This window comes from Marmota marmota, unplaced genomic scaffold (assembly GCF_001458135.2).
Source record: "Marmota marmota marmota unplaced genomic scaffold, marMar, whole genome shotgun sequence".
Classification (NCBI taxonomy): domain Eukaryota; kingdom Metazoa; phylum Chordata; class Mammalia; order Rodentia; family Sciuridae; genus Marmota; species Marmota marmota.
Genome location: NW_026000174.1, coordinates 30,714,668 through 30,731,102, shown reverse-complemented (window position 1 = coordinate 30,731,102; position 16,435 = coordinate 30,714,668). Strand labels below are relative to the sequence as shown.

Sequence of the window (16,435 nt, the reverse complement as noted above, 5' to 3'; positions counted from 1 at the left end):
AATTTTCTGATAGGTTTGCTGTGGGTGTGAAGGAAAGAGAGTCACCAAGGATAACTTCAAGTTTTGGGTCTGAACAGATAGAGGGGTATAGATGTAGGAAGAGTCACTTTGGGAGGGAAGATAAGGAGATAATTTTTGGTCAGGTTCAATTTGACTTTCATATAACTTTCATTGAATATTCAAATGCAGCCATCAAACCAGTAACTGGATATACAGTACTCCCTCTTTTATCTACAGAGATCCCAAGACCCACAGTAGATTCCTGAAACTGGACAGTACTGAACACTGTATATATTATGTTTTTCTCCTATATATACATATCTATTATAAAGTTTCATTTATAAAAGGCATAGTAAAGTTATCAATAACTATTAATAAAATAGAGCAGTCATGACATACACTCAATAAAATTGCTGGCTCATTGCTTGTGCACTTTGTGGCTGTTATTAAAATAAGAGTTACTTGAACAAGCACTGCGACAGTTGATCATGACTGAGATGCCACTGACACAGATAGCATAAACAGTTTGTATTTGCTGGGGAAAGGGATGATTCAATTCCTGGGTGGGACAGACTGGGACAGCATGAGATTTTGTTACAGAATTCACATAACTCAGAACTATATGCAGTCTGAAACTTACCAATTGCTTACCCTTGGAATTTTCCATTTGATATTTTCAGACCAAGTTTGACCATGGGTAACTGAAATTGAAAAGTTAACGACCCCTATACATTTTTGAAGTTCAAGGAAGAGGTTCAGACTGGAAATTTTTAATCTGCAGATTTTCAACATCTAAATATTATTTAAAAACAAGGGGAACACTACCACAGGGGTGAGTCTAGATAGAGAAGAGGACCAAGGACTCAGCCCTGCAGCTTAATAACATTAATTGATGAAGAAAGAGAAAGAACCAGCAAAAGAGACTAAGGAGGAATAGTCACAGAGAGGAGGAAATTAAGCATTGATTGGCATTCTGGAAATTATGTTTTAAGAGGAAGTAATCAGCGCAATAGTTGTATCTCAATGGTAGAACACACTTCCTAGCATGTGTGAGGCACTGGGTTTGATCCTCAGCACCACATAAAAGTAAATAAAATAGAGGTATTATGTCCATCTATAACTAAAAACCTCTAAAAAGTGGGGTGGAGGATCAGCTGGGTGTGGTGGCACATGCCTGTAATCCCTGTGGCATGGGATTCTAAGACAGGAGGATTGCAAGTTCAAGGCCAGCCTCAGCAACTTGGTGAGATCCTGTCTTAAAACAAAAAAAAATTTAAAAAGGGCTGCGGATGTAGCTCAGTAGTCAAGCACCTCTGAGTTCAATTCCCAGTACCCCTACCCCGCCACCAAAAGAAAATAAAAGAGGAAGAAGTTAACTTGGTCAGCTACCGACAGTAGGTTAAGTAAGATGAAGGTAGAATTGGCCTTTGCACACCCTATTGTAGGTATTGGTGACCTTGATGAGCAATTTTACAGTGACATGGTAGGTACAAAATATATGTACACCCCTCTGCTTCTCAGGCCCCAAACCTTGAAGTGTTCCTTGAGTCCTCTTTCCTTCACTTCCACAGAAAATCATGCTAGCTCTACCTTCAAAATACATCCAGAATCTGATCACTTCTCACTGGACAGATACAGAATGTCCAGAATTGGAGTGAGTGTGAAAAGAATGGGTCTAGACAGTGAGCATCAGTGGTTGCTAACATCACAGGGATACCCAGATATCAGTGTGCTTCTCAGTGGAAAAATATTACCTGTGAAATGATCTTGCTTAAGAGAGAGGGGAAGAAAATATGTATATATAAAAATCATGAAGGGCTAGAGTTGTGGCTCCGTGGTACAGCGCTTGCCTGGCATGTGTGAGGCCCTGGGTTGGATCTGCAGTGCCGCATATAAATAAATAAGAAAAAGAAAAGATCCATTGACAACTAAAAAAACTTTTTTTTAAATCATGAAGATCGTTGCTTCTTGATCCAGATACTTATTGATAGGAACATGTATATTAAAATATACTAAAGGGATGCAGTTAGCAAATTTCAAACTATGGAAACCTCTATAAGACAAATGAACAGGTATCTTCAACAAATAAATGGGGGTGGGGGTAAAAATAGAGATGAGCTCATCAATTAAACAGTAGATAAGTAAAATGTGGTATATCCATATAATAAGAATTATTCTACAATTAAAATGAATGACAGTGACATACTGGTACACTCTACATACGGATGAACCTCTAAAATATGGAAAGTAAAAGAAGTTAGTGATTAAAGATAATGTGATTCTGTTAATATGAAATATCTAGGATAATCAAACCTATAGAGATAGAAAGTAGATTAGTGATTGGTCATCTAGGTGAAGTAGGGGGTGAGAAGAATGAAAAGTTATTTTTAGAGGGTATTGGGTTTTGTTTTTTTGTCATTGTTGTTTTGGTTTGGTCCTGGGGATTGAATTCAGAGGGCTTTACCATTGAGCCACATCCCTGGCCCTTTTTATTTTGAGATAGGATCTCAACTAAGATACATAGGACCTCAGTAATTGCTTAGGCTGACTTCAAACTTGCAGTCCTCCTGCCTCAGCCTCTGGAGGGTATTGATTTCTTTTGAGAATAATGAAAATGTAAAAATGGATTGCAATAATGATTTTACCATTCTAAATATACTAAAAACGATTGAAATGTACACTCTAAATGTGTGAATTATATCTCAAAGCTATAAAAAAGATAGATGAGAAAATCTGTACATTTAAAAGAGACTTCAGATTTTAAATTGCAGTGGACTTAATTTGGATGCTTTTTCAAAAAATTAAATATGATATAACATTGAATATTTGATAATATTAAGTAATTAGCCACTATTTAATGTGATAGTAGTATTATGATTTTTAAAAGTTGTTTTAAAGATATAAAATATTTATGTGTGAGAGGATATGATGTTATTTATGATTTGCTTCAGAATAAAATTGAGAGAAAAGTGAATGGAGTTATAGAGTAAATGAGATTGGCTGTTAATTGATTATTGTTGACTCTGTGTGTTAGATATAAGGGTGCACATTATACTCTTCTAATTTTGAATATGTTTATACTCTGGTTTCTCTTCAGATCGTATAAATCTTTCGTCTTTTACTAATTTTGGATATGTTTGAAATTTTCCACCATAGAAAGTTTTTGAAAGAAAGCATAGAAAAGGCAATGTAACACAGCAAATGTAGGCAGCTACTTGTATGAGTTTGTTTAGTTTTGTGGAGCTAGGGATGGAAGCCTGCTCTGTATGGTAGACAGACTCTCTGCTAAGATACATCTCCAGCCTTCCTTATATGAGTTTTTGTTTGCTTATTTGTTTTTTTTATATAAAGAGGAACTGAGATGTGACTGCTAGAGAGACTGGGAGTTTAGGAATGTGACTTGTGTGACTAAGATGGGAGAATTAAGAACATGTTTATATGTTAATAGGACTGGTTACATAGCATGGAAAAATTGGTATTACAGTAGAAGGAGGGAAAGAATGGACTTTGAATAGAACTAGATTTATTTCTTAATTTTTAAAATATTTTCCCCCATATTGTCTATCATTCTTTTTTTAGTAGTCTCTGTGGGACTTTTTGGACTGTATTCTAATCCTTTTATTGAATGATTTGGGTCTGCTCTCAGATTTTTTTGGTTTTTATTTCGTATTCTTTGAGTATTCTTATTTAATGGATTCAATATTATTATTTTCTTCTTTGAAGTTATTAATATTTATTGTTTATGAAGTTTTTCTTGCTTTACCTATTACTTGTTAGGGGTTTTTATTGTTGTTTTTGTTTTGGTACTGAGGCTGGCCTTGAACTTGTGATCCTCTTGCCTCAACACTTCCCCTCTCTGTCCCAGTTCCTCCAGAGGCACTGGAATTACTGCCTTGGATCACCAAACTGGATGTTCTTGTTTTCAGTTTGTTTTGGTCCCCAACTTGCTTATTGGAGTATTTGTTTTTAGAATAGATAAACTGTTCATTTTTAAGAAAGAAGCACTAAAAACTTCAAGTACATGGTCAGTTTGTCAATTGATGAGCTTGGAAGTGTTGTGATCAGAGTCCCTGATCTTATCTCCTGCCAGGAGTGCCTAAGCCAGGATCTTCTGGAGAAGAATGGAACAAGATTTAATAAAAGGAAAAAGGAGAGATAATTATGGGCTAAAGGGAAGTCTGGAAAAGAATTCATTAAGAAGAGGGAGAGAGAGATATGTAAGCTAAGTCTTCAAAAATGACTAAGATTTGATTTGGTAGGTCCTTTTACATTGGACAGAAGAGCTAAAATGGAGGTTGGTAGCTTTGGTAAAGGTTTCAAATAGGTGATAGGAAGGAAAGTAACTGAGGCCCTTTCAGGCTTTAATTAATATTAATAATTGACAAAAGCCAGTTTAACTTTAAGAAGAGTGCTATGAAGAAAACAGGATTTTTTTAAAAAAATCTAGAATAAAATAACAAGGCTTGTTATTTTATTAGGTTTTACTCTAAATTATTTTGTGATTTTGCTTTTCAGTACAAATACAGAGACCTAACTGTACGTGAAACTGTCAATGTTATTACTCTGTACAAAGATCTCAAACCTGTATTGGATTCATATGGTGAGTTTAATCAATACCTATTACTGTATTTTGAATTTGCTTACTCTTTTTATTAATGATTATAGTTTTTTTGCTTTCTTGTTAAGTTTGTTTTTTCAGTTGTAGAATTGAACCTCCACCCAACATAAGTGTTAAGCAATAGGGTATTATATTTGTTCAACTCTTAAGTTTAAACAACAACAACAACAAAAAATTGATATAGAACTGTGCAAGTTTAGACCTAGGAGGAAATTTGTTTGTTTTGCAGTGCTGGGGTTCAGACTCATGGCCTCATGCTTATGGGCCCTACCACAGACTATTAGCCCCACCCTTTTTTTTTTTTTTTTTTAATTTTGAGACTGAGTCTCACTAGGTTCTAAGAATCTCACTTAAGTTGCTGTGGTTGGCCTCAAACCTGGTTCTAACATGTAGTCTGTCACCTAGAGGAAAGAAAAGATATTGTACAGTATATCTTAAAGATACTTAGCTTAAAGTTACTGATGCTTAATCCCATCCCCCCAACCCCCAGCATCTCTCTGAGCCAAATCGTCAGCCCTTTTTATGTTTTATTTAGAGAGAGTTTCACTGAGTTACTTAGGGCCTCACTAAGATGCTGAGGCTGGTCTTGAATCATGCCTCAGCCTCTCAAGTTGCTGGGATTACAGGTATGCGTCATTGTGCCCAGCACAGGAACACTTTTGACAAACCTATATTGTGAACTGTGTCTTGCGTTTTATAATAAAGAAAATTTTTATTAATATTATTTTTGATTCTGTAGAGTAGGTAAGATGGTGTTTTTTTGTTTTTTTTTTTTTGACAATAATTATCAAATTTTATTTATTTTTTGATCTCTGTTCTTTTAGGTTACAGATTGAACTTTTTTTTTTTTTTTTTTAATATTTATTGTTTTTTTAGTTTTCGGCGGACAAACATCTTTGTTTGTATGTGGTGCTGAGGATCGAACCCGGGCCGCACGCATGCCAGGCGAGCGCGCTACCGCTTGAGCCACATCCCCAGCCCCGTGTTTTTTTACTTTCTTATAAAGTTGGATTTTAAGAGATAACAACACCTGGAACTTTTCTCTTTTTTGTCTCCATCATATCCAGTTCATTCTCTTCAACCCTGCTTCATAATGTGCCAGGGCTTTTATCCATTATGAAGCCTTTGGCTCTGAAAGCAGTGAACTGAATTTTGTAGCTGAGACTTTATGAATTCCACTTACACCTGTGGCTTTGTAAACTTTAGGTCCTGAAAGAGAGGTGAGAGGCAGCAGAGAGGCAATCATTTCTGCTTTTCCTAAGCAACAAGGACCTGAAACAATTGTGTTCTCCTAAACCTAGGACAAGATTCTTCCTCATTTCAATTTTATTTTTGTCCACACACTATCCCATGGTATTTTGATCTGCAAAACCTTCATATTTACCAAAATTAAAGTTAGTTTTACAATAGCTTCAGTTTGGAGAAAATGATTGAGGCTTGAACTTTTCTGTAAGTGTATAGCTTTTACTTGATGCTGAGAGAATAACCTTGTTGAACAAAACTGATGAAGGTTCCATCATCATCAAAAAAGTCTTGTATAACTTCATATGGCTTGACCAAATCTAAATCATCGTTATCAAAATACTTATAAAGTAAATAAAGATATTCTTATTTGAAAATGTTCAAAATTAGAATAAATTACAACATGGTTTATAATTGTCAGTAATAAAACAACTGACGTCATCAGTGTAATGTGTATTCTTGTAGTATGTATTACAACCTTGTCCTCTCTATATGGCATGGTGTGCATTCCAAGTCATTGTTACAAGCAATAGCAATCAATGTAACACAGATTACTACCCTAATAAATCAGTGTAGAAAAATGTGAAATAAAAAAAATACATATTGAAAGATGTCATCTACAGTTAACTGTGGACACTTTTTTGTACATTTAATACTGTGTTTGATACTACATTAGAATTGAGAATGACAGGATAAACACCTGGGGATTTCTAAAATATGATACTAGGCTAACATTTAGTATGGTATTTGAAAGTGATGACGTGTGTGCATGCGTGTGTGTGTGTGTGTGTCTGTCTGTGTGTGTGTGTGTGTGTGTCTGTGTGTCTGTCCCAGGGCCTCATGCATACATTGATTAGTTGGATACCAAGAACTCATATTTACTGGGACTGTGGTACTCCCATTAGTTTTTGCAAGTAATTCAAAGCATCTTTCCTTTACTCACTGAAAAGCTGATCCCCTTGAGTGAATCAACAAAGGATTCTTTGTTATTGGACAGAATGGATGATACATTAACAAGATAGCCCCTTTCAAGGATAATAGTGAATTTTAACCACTGTTTCTAAAAGAATAACTTGTATGAGAGTATCTACAAAAATGCTCATGATTAAATCTTTGTTCTGGGGCTGTGGTTGTGGCTCAGAGGTAGAGCACTGGCCTACCATGCTTGATGCACTGGGTTCAATCCCCAGCACCACATAAAAATAAAATAAAGATATTGTGTCCACCTAAACTAAAAAATAAATATTTTTAAAAAAAATCTTTGTTCTTTCCTTTCAGTTTTTAATGATGGCAGTTCCAGGGAATTAATGAACCTTACTGGAACAATTCCTGTGCCTTATAGAGGTAAATGTCTTATTTATGTTTCCAGTTCAGATGTATTTGACGACATAATAAATATGTTGCCAAAAGTTAGAAGTAAATTGAACCTACTTTGTCAAAGGCTTTCATGATGACTGAGATTTTAACTTCTGTTTTAACTTTAATTTTAACTTCTGTTTTAATTTGGCAGCAGCAGCTCATATTTCAGCTTTTTATAAGGCTTCTTATCAAGACGTCCTGTGCCTAATTGCATTGGAGAAATTTATTGTTTCAGAGAATAGGAGAATTTTGAAACTAAAAAGCGTTCTCAGATGGTTGTTCATTCAGCCTCCATGCCATTCAGTCTTTTCTGACTATGCCAGATTGTATAGTTGTATAGGAGGATTTAAAGTTGAAACAGAATTAGGTTTGAATTCCTACTCTCATTGCTCAGGTTTGTCACTAGACGTATCTCTAGTATTTGAATAATAGTACCTAACTCAGGGAAACTGAGAATTCATTGAGATAATATAGGTAAAGGATGTAGAACAGAGTCTGGTAATAATTAGCAGACAATAAATAGTAGCTACTATTTATGTGAGATTTGTAATAATGTTGATGATGGATAATTAGTCTGTTAGCCAGTCAGTCATCCTCTGGTGGAATACCTACAGTGATAAAAGTGCACTCATCTTCAAAAGAAACTTGTTTTTGGACAGCTCTGTTAATTATTCCTGTGCCCTATAACTTATCCATTGATTTCACATAGTACTTGCTGTGCATGAGGTAATAGGGATAGGGGTTATGGACACAAAGATGAATAATGGGTACATCTTTTCTGGAACAATCTACATTAATAACAAAAACAGGGAATAAATGAGATTTACATGTCTATAGGTGCTTATAGAATAATAAAATTTTTAAGATACAGTGAAATTTCAAAGGAGAACAAGGCCACATGGGAAAATCACAGAGGTAATGACATTTGAGCTTCCTATTAAAAGACGAGTCAACCTTTTATAATAGGATGCATATTATAGATGGGGGCGGATACTTAATCAAGCATTAGCACTGTATAAAGCAAATATGGAAAGCTTAGGGAGGACTGAGTGAAAGTCAAGATTACTAACTCTGCCCTTGCCCTCAGGAAATAAACTCTGTTGAAGGAAATAGGTTATAAGTAACATAGTTTACAAATGTACATTACTCTGGGAAATTCTTCATTTACACAAAGCAGAGAATTCTGGGTGGTGGGAAAAACTTACGTTTTATATATTACCCTATGTCCTATTGGAACTTCCCATTATTGTTCACTGTAGGTAATTCTGGGCTAAAACAACAAATCTGAAGTCCTATAACTATCTAATTTCTTTAGACGACATTTATGTGCACTTATTTATGTGCAGGGAACTATTTCTAAGGGGAAAATGCATATAAATTATATTAGGTGATTCAGATAGTTGCTTGGAACATTGGACTTTGAGCATAGTAAGAAAATACTGTGATTTTTGTTTAATATATTAACTATCAGATTCTTTGATGCTTCATTTTGACTACATATAGTCAGATTTCTCACCTCAGATTGTTTCATAAAGCAAAAAGAAGAGAATGACATGAATGATTCTGAGTAATTACCACTGAAAAGACTATATGCATTTGTCAGACTGTGGAAACCATTAGCATCTGTTTGACTATTGGATTGAGTTTTATAATCTAGGTTTTGACAAGGGAATTTCAGATTTATCACTTTCTCCTGTAGCACGTTAAGCCATGTTCTTCCTTTCCTTTCCCTTCCCAGCAAGCTTTATTAATTGAAACGAAGAGAGTCAGGTAGCAAAGAACAGATTGGGTCGAAAGATAATTCATGAAGAATGTTTTATAGGATCAGGAAGGCATAGGCAGAGTAGTGATCAGTTAGCTCCTTCATCCTACTTATGTGTTTTACAAACAAAAAATTGAGAAACTAATTTTAAACAGAACTTTGAAACAAAATATTTGCTGCAAGTTTGACACGTGTTCCTTAATTGTAGCTCTCCCTTACCTATTAAATTGTTTTTGAGTAAAAATAAAAATAGAATAATTAAAGTTTCTCTTTCTCTTTCAGGTAATACATACAACATTCCGATATGCCTGTGGCTGCTGGACACATACCCATATAATCCCCCTATCTGTTTTGTTAAACCTACTAGTTCAATGACTATTAAGACAGGAAAGCATGTTGATGCAAATGGGAAAATATATCTTCCTTATCTACATGAATGGAAACATGTAAGTATTAATAGGTTCTGTGAATTAGTTGTTTTTCATGTTTTGCTCACTAGCGTGTGCTTTCTATTAAAACTTAAGAAGGATTCCAAGAAGGGCGGATAAATTCAGATAAGAGACTAATCACTGAGCTGAGGTAATTAGGAAAGGCACTCTAAAAGAAATACATCTTATTTGTATAATGCTTTGTATAAGTACATACTTTTTTAAAAAAAAAAAAAATACTGAGGCTTGAACCCAGGGGCCCTTTACCACTGAGCCACATCTGTAGCCCTTTTTATTTTTTGAGACAGAGTCTTGCTAAGTTGCTGAGGCTGATCTTGAACTTGCAATCCTGCTGCCTCATGAGGCCCACAAGTCACTGTAATTAGAGGCATGTGCTACTGTGCCCTGTCCCTTAGTGGTATTTACTGTTTCTAGATGCAGGGTGAAAGAATCTGGACGGAGGGCCTTAGCTAAGAGGAGACAAGCCTTCAGAATTTCAAACAACCTAAAGTGGATGGAAAGACAGAAGTTGCTATTCTGACTGTCAAGACAGCCAGGCCTTTATTTTTAATTTTTTTTTTAAATTTATTTTTTAATTGGTTGTTCAAAACATTACAAAGCTCTTGACATATCATATTTCATACATTTGATTCAAGTGGGTTATGAACTCCCATTTTTACCCCATATACAGATTGCAGAATCACATCGGTTACACATCCATGTTTTTACATATTGCCATACTAGTTACTGTTGTATTTTGCTACCTTTCCTATCCTCTACTATCCCCCCCCATCTTCTCTCTCTACCCCATCTACTGTAATTCATTTCTGTCCCCCCCTTTTTTTTTTTCCCCCTTTCCCCTCACAACAATTAACCAACTAGATGTCTAGAAAGTATTGTAAATGATTGTGGAGGGCGGCTGGGGTTGTGGCTCAGAGATAGACTGCTTGCCTAGCATGCATGAGGCACTGGGTTCCATCCTCAGTACCGCATAAAAATAAAATAAAGATGTTGTGTCCACCTATAACTAAAAAACAATTATTTAAAAAAAAAAAAAGACTATGGAGAATGTCATGGATCATTCGTTGCATTTTACGTAGTGGATTGCATTAAAATCTTGGACTTTTCTTTCACTTGCATTTATTGTAGAAATATATGTTTTTTAATATCTTTATTTAATTTATTTATTTATTTGTTTGTTTATTTTTATGTGGTACTGAGGATCAAACCCAGGGCTTCGCACTTGCTAGGCGAGTGCTCTACTACTGGGGCACAACCCCAGCCCTCATTTTATATATATTTTTTTATTTATTCTTTTTAGTTATACATGACAATACAATGTATTTTGACATCATGCATACATGGAGTATAGCTTCCCATTCATGTGGTTGTACATGGTGTGGAGTCACACTGGTCATGTATTCATATATATATATTTATTTTTTAAATATTTTTTAGTTATAGGTGGGCATTATTATTTTATTTTTATGTGATGCTGAGGATCAAACCCAGTGCCTCACACATGCTAGGCGAGTGCTCTACCAGCCCCATGTATTCATATATTAACATAGGAAAGTTATGTCTGATTCATTCTACTATTTTTCCATTCCTATCCCCTCTTCTTTCAAAATTCCTGTTCCTCCCTGTTCAATCCGGCGAAACCCCGCCCCCCTATTGTGAATTGGCATCCATATATCAGAGAGTACATTTTGTTTTGGGGGGATTGGCTTATTTCATTTAGCATGATAGTCTCCAGTTCCATCCATTTACTGGCAAATGCCATAAATTTCATTCTTCTTTATGGCTGAGTTGCCGCAGTCTGGCTGGGCACAATCAGGAGCCACTTGTCAAAAGAAACTAACTTTATTTTTAGAACCACACACGCCAAACAAAACAGCCTCTCAGGAAAAATCCTCAGAGCCTCAACTGCCACCACCGGCTTTCCACAAGCCTCTCTCTCCCACACAAGCCTCTCTCCACCTCCCACAATCCTCCTGCTCTTGAGGCCGATTGGCTGGGTCACGTGGGCGGAGCCAAAAAAAGTCCCCCAATGAGCAGCTCCGTGGTCTGAAAGGGCAGGGAAACAGTCCAATGAGCATCACCGCAGAGGAGCCAATCAGCTAGATGTTGCTGGGGCCGAGGAGCCAATCAGCTAGATGTTGCTGGGGCCGCTGTGAGCCAATCATCAGCCGGCAGCTGGAAGTTTGCTGGCAGCTGGAAGTTTGCTGGGGCCCCTTTGGCTGTGGCTCTCAACACTGAGTAATATTCCACTGTGTATATATACCATGAGATATGCTAAATCATTAAATACATCAATAAAGAAAGGGAACCAGCAGGGAAAAAAGATAGTAGAAACAAGACACTCCCCGACCTCAGGTAACCCAGTTATAGGACACTTGAAAAGGATGTGATTAATGTGTTCAACAAAATAGATGATAAGCTGGGCACACTCCTGTAATCCCAGCAACTCAAGGCTGATGCAGGAGGATTGCAAGTTCAAAGCCAGACTTGGCAACTTAATAAGGCCTTAAGCGACTTAGCAAGACCTGTCTCTAAATAAAAAAAGGATTAGGGATGTGGCTCAGTCTCTGATACCAAAATACAAAACAAGAAAGAAAAAAAATGATGAGAGAATTGAATTTAAAAGGAACCAAGAGAAAAACTTAGAACTAAAAAATAGAATAATATAAGGCTAGGGTTTTTAGCTCAGAGTTATAGGCCCTAGGTTCAATCGCTAGCACCGCAAAAAAAGGAAGGAAAAGAAAAGAAGATGTAGAATTGTATTAAAAAGGAACCAAGTGGAAATCTTAGAACAACTCAATAGATGAGTTTATAGCAGATTGAATTCAGTATAATAGAGGATTAATGAACTGGAAGATAAATATATTTCTTTAATGTAGTTAATACAAGAATAGACTTAACAAATGGTGTATAGTATATTATGGAAAAGATTTTAAACTTTATTGAAAGACATTAAAGAAAACCTGAGTCAAAAAAGAGAGAACCTTATTCATAGATTAGAAGATTTAATATTATAAAAATGTTTTTTCTCTACAGTTGATCTATATCCTAAGAGGAGTTTTTATTTGCTTGTATTTTTTTTTTAATTTTTAATTTATTCTTTAGTTTTCAGTGGACACAACATCTTTGTTTGTATGTGGTGCTGAGGATCGAACCTTGGCCCCATGCATGCCAGGCGAGCACACTACCGCTTGAGCCACATCCCCAGCCCCAAGTATATTTGTTAATCTGTGAAATTCTAAGCAAAATCTAAAATGTATATGGAGATGCAAAAGATTGACAATAGTCAAGGTGCTTTATAAGGAGAATGGGAAAGAGACTTGCCCTACAGATAGCAAAATTTAGTATAAAACTAATAATTTAAGATACTATGATTGTTACAGGAATAAACAAATGAATAGAAAGAACATAATAAAGAACCTAAAAAAAGCACACTATATAAGAACACTTGATATAAGACAATGGTATATTATAGATCAGTGGGGATAGAATGAATTTTTCAATGATGAAGTTGTGACAGTTGAATTCCTTCTTAAAAGTAGACATAAATCAATTTCAGGTAGATTGTAAAAGACTTTTAGGAGATAATTTAGCAAATTGTCTATGATCTTTTAGTAGGTGGACTTTTTTTTTTCCTAACAGCCAAAGAATTAAAAGACTTACCCATTTACCTAGAGTTTATACAAATTAAGAACTTATGTTCATGAACAACACATTTAAAAGTGTGAAGACCTGGGCATAGTAGCACATGCTTATAATCTTGGCTACTGAGGAGGCTTAGGGAGAAAGGTTGCTAAATTTGAAGCCTGCCTGGGTAATTTAGGGAGGCCCTGTGTCAAAGTTTTAAAAAAAATTTTTAAAGGGCTAGGGATGTAGCTCAGTGGGAGAGTACCCTTGGGTTAAATCTCCAGTACTGTGAGGGGTGGGGGGAGTGAAAAACTAATCACACACTGGAAGAAAATATTTGTATACTTAGAGCATCACTGCATATTCACCAGATTTGTACTGTTGGTTACAGTACCAAGAGTAAAGATGTAAAGAAAAAGGAACTCTTAAATACTGCTAGTAGGAGTAAAATTGGTAAAACTGCTCTGGAAATCAGTTTGGTATAGTCTGTGAAGTTGTAAAAATACATACTGTATGAACTAGCTGTCCCATCCCTTGGTGTATACATTAGAAAAATGTTTTTCAACCTCAGCATTGTTACCACTGTGAGTCAGATAATTCATTGTTCTGAGAAGGTTGTCCTGTTTAATGTAGGATGAAGATCATTTAACCTTTACCCACAAGATGTAGCATAACACACATGCAGTTGTGACAGCCATAAATGTCTTGAGTTTCAAATATCTCCTGAGAGGTAAAAATATCACCCTCAGTTGAGAACTCTGCACAAAAATCACCATTGCAACCGTGTTCATAGAGGCGTGGTGGTTAGTAGCCAAAGGTTGGTTGGATATAACTCAGAAAAGTATCAATAGCAAGAGAAAGAATAAAGAAGTAATAGTATATTCATTCATTGGAATAACATACAGCAATTAAAAAAAAAAAAAGTACTCTGTTAAAGAATAAACCCTGCAAAAATTGCTAAGCAAAAGAAGTCCCGATAGAATATGTAGTTTAATTATTGTGAAGTTCAAGAACAAACAAACAGTATCTGGTTTAGGAAATCATAAGGTAGTGTGTTTAAAATCAAGCAAAAGAATGTCTGCTGTCAGAGAAGAGTTATTACCTCTAGAGTTGATGGAGGTGGATGCAGTCAGGATGGGAAATATTTTCTTTCTACATTTTTGGCAATCTTCTGTTTCTTAACTTGGGTAATAGCTACACAGATACTGTAATTTATCGTTACTTTTTAAAGTTACATATGTTTCATATATTTCTGTATGACATTTCACAAATATGATTAAAAACAGAAATAATGGTGGCAAACTTTGGTGTGATAGATGAGGTTATACCATGGAGAATCCTGGTAAAATATTAATTCCTGTCTGTTAATTCTCATTTGCCCACAGAGTTAAAGTGTTAACTTAGAAATTTCTTGCCTACATTATAGTTCACTGGGAGTGTTCCTTCAGTGGCAGGCAGCTTTCCTCATTTTGTGCTTTAGAGACCCAGGTTCTCTCCAATTTGTGATGCTACCATGTCCTACTAGGACTTCAGAGTCCTGTGCATTCAGGAAGAGCAGAGAAAGCAGTAAAGAATATCTCCTTCCTTATCCACCTAGCATGGAAGTTAAGCATTTAGGAATTAAATCACTTTGGCTGTGTTCCATTGATAAACACTACTGTAAGGAGCACTGGAAATTTTAATCAGCTTATTCTCAGCAACAGTTCTCTATTATGAAAGGAGCATGGACATTTGTAGAAAACTTCTCAATTAGTTATAACTAAGTATAAGGGAAAGCTTCAGTGTATATTGTAGTAATCTTACATGACAATATAAAACTTCTATCACTTATCATTATCTAGTTAAGTTACTTATTAATCCTAATCCTGGGGCTGGAATTGTGTCTCAGTGGTAGAGTGTTCGCCTGCACTCGTGGGTTCAATCCTCAGCACCGCATAAAAGTGAAATAAAGATAGTGTGTCCACCTACAACTAAAAAATAAATATTAAAAAATATCCTAATCCTGACTAATATATTGCTTAGGATATAAAATCTGATCTTTTTATTGCTTATTAGAAAAGCAAACAAGTAAAAAGGGATGGAGAAGAAAGGAATGTTGCTTAAGTTTATGGGGTTTTCAATACCTTTTATAAAGGTATTATCTGTTTAATGGGTCTTTAGGTGTTTGAACTAAAATAAACTGCTACAGGACTGGGATATAGTGGTAGAATGCTTGCCTAGCATGCACAAGTCCCTGGATTTAATCCCCAGCATCACAAAAATATTAAAAGAAAGTTGCTACAATACTTTTGTTATTTCTTTCGTATCCTATAGCAATATAGTCAGCAAGTCATTCTGAATCTGTAACCTGTTGCTTTGTAATAGGCCTAGAAACAGATTAAAGATTAGATTAATCCTCATTTCACAGAATTAAGTGTGAAAAAGTGTAATAAAGAATTAAAATTTGTTTCAACAAAATTGTAGTTTTAAGAATATATGAATGAAGAACTAATTCATACTACAATATGGATGAATATTGGGAAATTATGCTGAGAGGGGCCAGACACAAAAAGGTCACTTGTTATATTATTCCATTTTAATGAAACATACAGAAGAGGCAGATCTGTAGAGATAAAGTAGATCTGATTACCAAGGACTGCAGAGTAGAAAATGAGACATGACTACCAATAGGGCACAGGAATTCTTTTTGAGATTATAAAAATATTCTGAACTTAGATGGTAGTGATGATTGTACAGTTTTATGAGTAAACTACAAGTCACTGAACTGTAAGCTTTAGAAGTGTTTTATGGTATGTGAATTGTATCTTAGTTTTTAAAAAAGCTTACACGAGGAGCTGGGATGGTGGCTAAGCGGTAAAGTCCTCGCCTAGCACGTATGAGGCATTAGGTTCGGTCCTCAGCACCACATAAAAATAAATAAATAAAATAAAGATAATGTGTCCAACTACAACTAAAAAAAAAAAAAGCTTACATGAGGCTATTGCACACTTTAGAGTTTTGTTGAACTAAAAAATTGGAGAGAGTGGGTCATGTATGTTCTAAGTGGCCACACCACATAATAGCTCCCACCCCCAACACATACTCTTGAGTACTGCACAGGTAGATACTACATGTTTACCCCCATCCTCAGCATATACATACTGGAAAATGTTTTCATTGTCATCTTCTATAAGGTGGATCAAAATTGAATATGAGATAAATTTGGTTCTTTGGAATGGTATAAATTGCTACTAACTCTTCTATTGGGAGAAGAAAAAGTTACAAGGGTTGAGGATGTGGCTCAGTGGTAGAGAGGCTATCATGCATTAGGTTCTGAGTTCAGTCCCCAACACTGCAAAAAAAAAAAAAAAAAAAAAAAAAAAAAAAAAAAAAAAAAAA

The 16,435-nt window shown here is 35.4% G+C and overlaps 1 protein-coding gene across 1 annotated transcript in view; it reads left to right on the top strand.

Moving 5' to 3' along the window:
- Tsg101 (tumor susceptibility 101) overlaps positions 1-16,435 on the top strand; it is a 52,172-nt gene that overhangs the window by 1,817 nt on the left and 33,920 nt on the right. The window contains exons 2-4 of the mRNA XM_015477686.2: positions 4,516-4,600; positions 7,139-7,204; positions 9,264-9,427. Of these exons, the coding sequence (XP_015333172.1) occupies positions 4,516-4,600; positions 7,139-7,204; positions 9,264-9,427 (315 nt within the window). The remainder of the gene's footprint in view (positions 1-4,515; positions 4,601-7,138; positions 7,205-9,263; positions 9,428-16,435) is intronic.